The sequence below is a fragment of the Sinocyclocheilus anshuiensis genome, unplaced genomic scaffold, assembly GCF_001515605.1.
Source record: "Sinocyclocheilus anshuiensis isolate Anshui unplaced genomic scaffold, SAMN03320099.WGS_v1.1 scaffold1500, whole genome shotgun sequence".
NCBI classification, from domain to species: Eukaryota; Metazoa; Chordata; class Actinopteri; order Cypriniformes; family Cyprinidae; genus Sinocyclocheilus; species Sinocyclocheilus anshuiensis.
Genome location: NW_015537960.1, coordinates 670,791 through 679,439, shown reverse-complemented (window position 1 = coordinate 679,439; position 8,649 = coordinate 670,791). Strand labels below are relative to the sequence as shown.

The window sequence follows — 8,649 nt, the reverse complement described above, 5'->3', positions numbered from 1 at the left end:
TCTCGGCCATCTCGGCCAAATATTGTCCTATCCTAACAAACCATACATCAATGGAAAGCTTATTTATTCATGATGTACAAATCTCAATTTTGAAAAATTGACACTTGTGACTGGTTTTGTGGTCCATGGTCACATGTTTTCAGAAATAATATATACTTTTTCATATACATACATATGTAAACATTTTTCATTTTCAGATTTATTTATTTAATTTTTTTTGTAAAGTGATTGCAACCTCTAAAAATTGATTTCAGAATGTAGGCATTGTAATAAATGAATGAAAAAGTCATGGAAACTCAGTGGCCAAAAAGTTTACTGACCCTAACAGTAACCGGCTTTTGTAGTTGTGTAAGATTTTTCAGCGAGATGATTTTTCAGCTAATCTTTCCTGGTGGTTTTCAGTGTTCTGCATCACATAACCATCAGTGTGGCCATGTGGATTTGTGTTAAATCTGTGGTGCATTACGCAGACTGATTTTTGGGTTGCAGTAAAGTGCTGATCTCAGGGTTAAGCGGGTGATTCATGTCAAACCTGCTGTTAAACGAATGAGCGATGCTTATCTCGCAGTCAAAACAGCAGCAGGCACTCTATTAAATCACTAATAATGTCTTAGCTTGACTGGCTGCCATACCTCACTGATACGCTCAGCGCCAGAGCAGCTAAGTGTGTTCATTCCGGCTCCAGCGGCTCTGTTCGCGGGCCAGTTTCCTGTTCTTTTGTTCACTGTGGGTTTAACTGCCTCTCCTTCTTCCTTTAGAGGACCCGGAGCAGTCAAACGCACCCATCCTGCCCATACTGCTGGGTCTGTCCGTCTTGGTGCTTTTTCTAGGGTTGCTGACCTGGTTTTGCCTCAGGTATGACACACACACACACAAACGCTGTGAGTCTGTCATGCTTGTAAGCTCCACCTCTTTCTGATTAAGGGTGGGTCCAGGAACTGAGACATGCTGTCACACACACACACACACGCATTTATTCATACACAGCCTCACCGTGGTAAACCCACAGATTTTTATATGGTAGAGAGCGTGTCATATAGGGTGTGTTTGTGGAGAAACAGCGCCTCTGATGAAAAAGAGCTCGAGTTTTCGTTGGTGAGACAGATTTGACGTTAGGATATCGTCCCACATGTCGTCTTCACGTTTAAACCTAATGTTCTTCGCTTTCTTTTAGGTTGAAAAACCAGAGGAAAGCTGTCATCACAGCCGTCGACAAGAAAGTACCGAATGGCATCCTGGAAGAGCAAGGTAAGCACTCACTTTATCTGCGTCGAACCAGGTTAGTTGTTTAAGGTATGTTAAAAGTAACTTGTGGTTTGGAGAGCTCTGTTGTATGTCTTAGTAAGTTTCACTTTATCAAATGTGCTATATTCGGCTTCCTGTTGTCTCAAGATGTATGAGAGCAGGACGTGAGAGTTTTTGTGAGCTACACGTGCTGTTCTATCTAGAACGACTCTATAATTGCACACAAAGTTCACTTTGGCTGAGGTTTATGGGTCATATTATGGTTTTTATGGTGGTTTTTGAGGAATATGGTCATCTGAATGTCTGATGTTTACAATCAAAGTCCAAGTCATTGATATGCATTGATGTTGGGTTTACAAAGATATTTCACAAACTTTAGTTTTAATGCTATAATCTTTATTAAATCTACGGTGTATTCAGGTAAATTGGGCCACTTTCTGCCATTGAGATGACTGGGAAAAAGTGGCCGAATTATCCTAAAAAAAAAGACTTTTAAAAGGTAACACTTTACAATAAGGTTCCATTAGCATTAGTTAACATGAACGACTGTAACAATAAAAAATGCTAAAGCATTTATTAATCTTAAAGTGAATTTACTAATACAATATTAAAATCAAATGTTGTATTTTTTAACGTTTTAACTTGAGCTAACAAGAACTAACAATGAACAGTTTTATTTTTTATTAACTAACATTAACAAAGATGAATAAATACTGTAACAAATGTGTTGTTCATTCATTGTTAGTTAATGCATTCATTTATGTTAACTAATGGGACCTTTATGTAAAGTGTTATCTTTTAAACTCTACTTTTAGACAAGACTTTTCTAGTTCAATAATAGTGAGAAAATATCAGTATTACGAATCACTAAATGTCGTTTATATCGGCTAAACTGTATGTATTGAGTTATTTATTGTTTTGTTGCATAGATACAGAGGTGAAACATAATGCTATTTGTGCTTTGATTATCAATATTCCCTTAAGAAAATATTCAAATATGACTAAATGTGAAAGAGGAAGAAGGTTCAGTTTTAAACCGTTGTTCCTGTTTGCTTTTATTGGCTTGCTTGTTTGACACAAAAACTGTGGCTCATGGTTAGCCATAGGTAAGAAAAATCATAAAAGAGCTCTGTTTCAGACTATAGGATTGTGTTTCTTAGACAACAGTGAGATTTAATGGAGATTAAACTGAGATTTGGGATTTAGTCCCCAGAATCTCAGGTCGTTCTCCTGAGAGACAGACCCTCTTAATGTCCTCTAGATGTCCGCATCTCAAACTGTGCTCAGATTTCAGTTTTTATATTAAATTCTTATAGTCGAATTGTCACTGCAGATCGTGTGTCTCGTAGAAGGTCTTGCAGATTTATGCAATAGACTTCCTTTGCACACTTTCTCCTACGATCCTGACGGAAATCTCCCTCGAGGAATATTCTGTGAGCCAAGACGTGAAACGACACGCTCTAAACACGCATTTGACATTTGCTGTGTTCAATTCAGTTTGCATTTCAATCTGAGCAACTGTTTCAGTGTTCAGAGGAACGTCACACCTGTGTAAAGGAAGTGGTTTACCGATTTGCAGCTTTCTATGCCACCATTTGTTTGCCTCTTTGATGTACACTAATGTTCAAAAAATACAGTAAAATAAAGTAATATTGTGAAATATATTATTACAATTTAATTAACTGTTTTCTATTTGAATACACAGTAAAATGTCATTTACTCCTTTGATGAAACGCTGAATTTTCAGCATCATTACTCCAGTTTTCAGTCACACAATCCCTCATAAATCATTCTGATATGCTGATTTGAGGCTCAAGCAACATTTCTGATTATTATCAATGCTAAAAAAAACGTTGTGCTGCTCACATTTTTGTGGAAACCCTGGCAGCACTTTGATGCATAAACAAGCAAAATTTCATTTTTATAGTTTTATTTATTAACTAACTTAAGTCTACTACTTTTAATAACTAAATGTTTTGTGGTGTATTCAGGAACCAGTGTTTTCAGCATTATTTATTTAAGTCTAAGTGCTGATGTAACACCGGTCACTATGTATGTGTTTGTGTGTACTGTATGTTGTATAGAGGAATATATAGATGTGGATAAAGATGAGGATGAGGATGAGGATGATCTTGGCTGGCCGTCAGAAGGTCAGGTATATGTGGTGTCTCATGAACAGGCATGAAATTTATAGTCTAAACTCTATAATGTCTAACATTTCTAACCTAATGGTTGTGGGTTTCTTTCGGTGGTACGAGGGTCACTGGCGGTTTTCTGGTTAATGTTTATGAGGTCGATATGCAAATGCTGCTTTACATATGCCTATAGTTCTTTTACAAAGGCATGCTGATAGCTTTCCTGAAAAATAACATTATGGTGTTACTTAGCATGTTTGATTGTTTTCCTGGGTGACCAAACCATGAGCGTAGGTTTGACATGATTTTCTTCAAATAAAAATGTATTTCTCAGTTTGCTGTTAAGATATTATGCTTTTATGGGACAATTTCTTGTCTAAATTATGGAATAATAAATCAAATTGATTGATAAAATAGACCAATTGTACTTACACACCTCAACTGTATGTGTATAAGACACACACACACACACACACACACACACACACACACACACACCAGTAATGAAACACTATATGAAATAAGGACAGGAAATGTGCTGTCCTCCAATAGCAATCAAAAAGTTTATGTTTTTATTCAGCAGTTCTATAAACAAAATTCAGTTTCAGATGTAATATAGTAAGATGTTTATTTTCGAACTACATCAGTGGAACCTATATAAACAGTGGAACCTGTCAATCCAATTAGTTAAATGTGTGTGTGTGTGTGTGTGTGTGTGTTTGTATTTCAGTCGCTGAGGTGATTGTAAATTTGCACTCGTTTAGAAACCGTAAATATGTATTTCAATCTCCTAGAGATTCTTTTCTTTTCGAGTGTTTGATTATAACATTCATGTGCCGTATTCCTCCACAGAACAACAGACGGTGGTCTTACTGCCCAGATCCCCCTCCACATCCAAAACATATCTCCCCATTCCTGTAGACAGTTTAGAAGAAGAGTATCGGATACGCTCGGCCGATGATGGGAAACTCTTCCGGGAAGAGTACAGTGTAAGTGATTGATCATGGTTAAAGATATCAAAAATACCAAGTTGATTAAACAATATTGACAAGAAAAATGAAAAGGAAACAACAATAGAAAAACAATCACAACTTCAGTAGCTTTTTAGAAGCCCTTTAGAATCAAACATGAATTTTTTATTTTTTTTTACTTTCATTATTAAATATAATTTAATAAGGATTCTTTGAAGACAATTCTTGTTTTTTTTTTATTGAGAAAGTGAATTCCATTGATGCCCATTATTTAATGTATGTGATATCCAAATCATTGAAGACTGCATGCTATTAAATTATTTTAATATTTAATTTAGTATTTTGTTTGATATTTATTATTTGTTTGTATAGTATCATGTTCAGTAGCATGGTTTTGCTGTGGTTTCACTGTATATTTGGTACACATATTTACACAGTCAAGACAAGAAAAAACAGCTAATTTTATTGGTCTGAATCTCAACAGAATCAATCCGTTTTAATGTGTTATTTTATAATTATGCAGTAAAGACAATGCTAGTCATTTGTGAAATCATTCAATCATTCACATCAATCAAGGCTAAATGCCATTCATTTTTTTAATTCAATATTTTGTTAATATTTATCTATCTATTTATTATAGTAGCATGTTTTGTAACATTACTTTTCTTGTGGTATCAAAATTGATGGTCACACTTTATTTTAAGATTACTAATCAAAAATTAAGTTTTAATATATTTACAGTAGGAAATTTACAAAATATCTTCATGGAACATGATCTTTCTTAATATCCTAATGATTTTTGGCATAAAAAAAAATCAATAATTTTGACCCATACAATGTATTTTTGGCTATTGCTACAAATATACCCCAGCAACTTAAAACTTAAGGTTTTGTGGTCCAGGGTCACATATGTGCTTTATTAGTACTAATAAACAGCCAGTATGCTGGTAGTATGCATGCTAGTTAATAGTGAGAATTGGTTCTTAAAATAAAATGTTACCAAATTGATATTAAGAGACTAATATGATGGTATTAGTATCAGTTACTTGATTTTCCATGAAAACACGAGTCACTATGATCTGAAAATTGCAACAATAGCTGATTACATCACTCATGCTGCTGAAAGTTCAGCAGTCATTCTGGTTTTTCTGTGTGTTTAGTGGCAGACTGTTATTTTGTAAAGAAGCTGATGGTGCAATATGGTGCTGTTATTAACTGGCAGAAACACGCATTCATATGGATCAGCAGATATCCTTCCACATTCGCTGACAGCTCAACTGCTCGCACTTCCCACTGAGAATTACTGGAATTGAGATGTTGAGGAGTCATCAGGCATTGAGTCAGTCGAGAAAGCCCTTCTCTCCTGCTTTAGACACATGATTCAAGATTCACTCCTCTCACAGGCCCGTGATTCAGGAACACACACTGAATGAACCCTGTGAATTTTCTGTCCCATGGAAACCATGTTTATGCTCAACAATCTTAATGGCCACTTAAACTATTTACGTCGGAATGGAAGCGGATCTGCTGGTTAAACAATAACCTATACATACAGGAATAAAGTGCCAGTAATATCATTCATTTAGGCAATAACACCAGGTTTGGTGGGAATTTGAACAGCATGATCAGTTTTGCTCGCATACACAATTCTGTAGGAATTAATGTGTTAGGTAACAATTCAAGTGCATTAAAATTAAATGAAATCAAATAATGTCTCAGGTGCGTGATCTACAGACAAGAGTACGCACAGTTTGCAATGAGTGTCAGTTGAATTTAATGTACAAAATACTTTTAATTAAGCAGAAAGTTTACAGCATCTGTTATTCCCTGACAGTGTCAAATCCAAATAAAGGTTTATTCGATTTGGCATCCAAGATCAGATGTGCTTATGTTTAATTTGTATCGTTGACAGTCATTACCAGGGGGTTCGACTCAAGGAACATGTGAAGAGGCCAATAAAGATGAAAACAAGGAGAAGAACAGATATCCAAACATCTTACCATGTAAGAATTCTCTATCATTCTCTTCATCTTTTCTTCTTCTAGCTGATGTTTTGTCAAAGGCTTGAGACAAAACTCACCAAAAAAAAAAAAAAAAAAAAAATAAAGCCAAACTGGGTTAACTGGGTTTAAGTTTGTTTGCTTTGAAAATATTAACTTGACTCTTTACTTATCCAATAGAGTACATGTTCATAATGTTCACAGAAAATATTGCTAATGGACAACCATTTATGCAATTGAGGCGTATGCCTAAGCAAAAAAAAAAAAAAAAAAAAAATATATATATATATATACTGTATATATATATATATATATATATATATCTTTTGTAGACACTTTCTATGAGGGTGTGAGAAAGAGCAATCAAACATGTCTATTTTTTTTAAATAAACATCATTTTTTCATCTTTCCTGTTATCCAGATGACCATTCCAGAGTGATTTTAACACCGATCGATGAAGTCCCATGTTCAGATTATATCAATGCTTCTTATATCGATGTAAGTGATTTGTAATGCTGTAGAAATGCACTGTGAAAATCCAATGCATCAATGTTCAAACATGCATTTACTTATTCATATGTACTTATTCAAAATACAGTTCTGGAGCATGTTAATGTGAAACGTTGAGAAACAAAACCATATGTTTTGTTGTAATGCTTTGCATCATTTATGCACCCATTTGCATTTAAATGTTGGTTTCATAAGCTAGTGCTTCTTTCTTCCCAGGGTTATACAGATAAGAATAAGTTCATTGCAGCACAAGGTGAGTGCATCTGAATGTAAAAATAAGATTTAGTGAGCAGTCACATGAATGACAACAGTTTCAGTAGCTATATAAGCAGACATAATTAAACTCGATAGAATGACCTCTGTGTTTCAGGTCCGAAACAGGACACGGTTGCAGACTTCTGGAGAATTATATGGGAACAGAAATCAGCTACTATTGTAATGCTAACGAATCTGAAAGAGAGAAAAGAGGTATGTGTCCTTTTTTGGATTTCTGGTGTGTTTCCTTGTGTTGGTCATGGGGTCTGCTAAATATTGGTGTACAGGAGATGATCTTAAACCTTCCTGTTGTGTTCAAAATCTGGGTACAACTTCTGTGTTGAGGGTCAAATTGACCCATATTGGTTTTCATGCAATTTAAAGATTCATATAAAAACAGAAAACCTCTATTGTAGATTAATACATGAATGTAATAATTCCCTTTTAATTTTATTATTTCTGTTGAGTTATGGTTCAATTTGACATATTTTTATGTTCAAAATTAGCTGCACGATTTTTTTTTGCACACTGAGTTTCAAATAACTACAAGTATAAATAGTATCTTTCATTATTTGTTTAGTAGTAGTAGTGTTTCTTGCTATTTGTACTTCCTTTGGGTTCTCAAACCCTTGCGAGGGTAAAATAGGTTTCTCACACCTTTTTTTTCAGTGCTGAATCAGTCTAGTAATTGAGATCCAAAACATTAAGTGAAAAAAAAGTGAAAATTACGTGACATGTGGCCAAGTATGGTCACCCGTACTTGGAATTAGTGCTCTGCATTTAACCCATCCAAAGTGCACACACACACCGTAAACACACCCGGAGCAGTGGGCAGCCATTTTTGCTGCGGCGCCCGGGGAGCAGTTGGGGGGGTTCGGTGCCTTGCTCAAGGGCACCTCAGTCGTGGTATTGAAGGTGGGAGAGAGCGCTGTACATTCACTCCACCCACCTACAATACCTGCCGGTACGAGACTCGAACCCACAACCTTTGGGTTACGAGTCCGACTCTCTAACCATTAGGCCACGACTTCCCTCAATTAGCAATTACCCCCCATTAGCAACAAAAAACAACCATTGACAAACTCATCTAGATAAAGAAAGAGGGACTTTTCCTTGGATGATTTAGAAGATGAGTCTTATTTTCATCTTGAAAAGTTCTCAAGTATTTCATATTTTAGTGTTTGACAACCTCCAATAACAATTTTTTTTTTTTTTACCTGGGAAATTGCATGGAAACCAATGAGCATCAGTAAGACACATCTATGTGTGGACATTTTGCATGCACATTCATGGCCCTAAATGAGAAATATTCACCAAATTTTGAGAAGAAATAGTTTTTAAAATAAACCAGTATTTCGAGTAGTTTGAAAATCGAGTTTGAGTCAAATTGACCCACAACACAACAGGAGGGTTAAATAAATCAGATTTCTGAAAGCTACATTACATTTAAAATTGTATTAATTTATTAATAAAATGTAATACATTTAAATATAAAAAAAAAAAAAAAAAAAAAAAAAAAATATAAAAAGTGGG

General features: G+C 35.1%; 1 protein-coding gene across 1 annotated transcript in view; it reads left to right on the top strand.

Annotated features, from left to right (window-relative positions):
• LOC107666716 (receptor-type tyrosine-protein phosphatase epsilon-like) overlaps positions 1-8,649 on the top strand; it is an 82,740-nt gene that overhangs the window by 63,014 nt on the left and 11,077 nt on the right. The window contains exons 4-10 of the mRNA XM_016458148.1: positions 759-855; positions 1,175-1,248; positions 4,233-4,369; positions 6,264-6,354; positions 6,773-6,849; positions 7,078-7,114; positions 7,232-7,329. Coding sequence (XP_016313634.1) covers positions 759-855; positions 1,175-1,248; positions 4,233-4,369; positions 6,264-6,354; positions 6,773-6,849; positions 7,078-7,114; positions 7,232-7,329 — 611 coding nt within the window. The remainder of the gene's footprint in view (positions 1-758; positions 856-1,174; positions 1,249-4,232; positions 4,370-6,263; positions 6,355-6,772; positions 6,850-7,077; positions 7,115-7,231; positions 7,330-8,649) is intronic.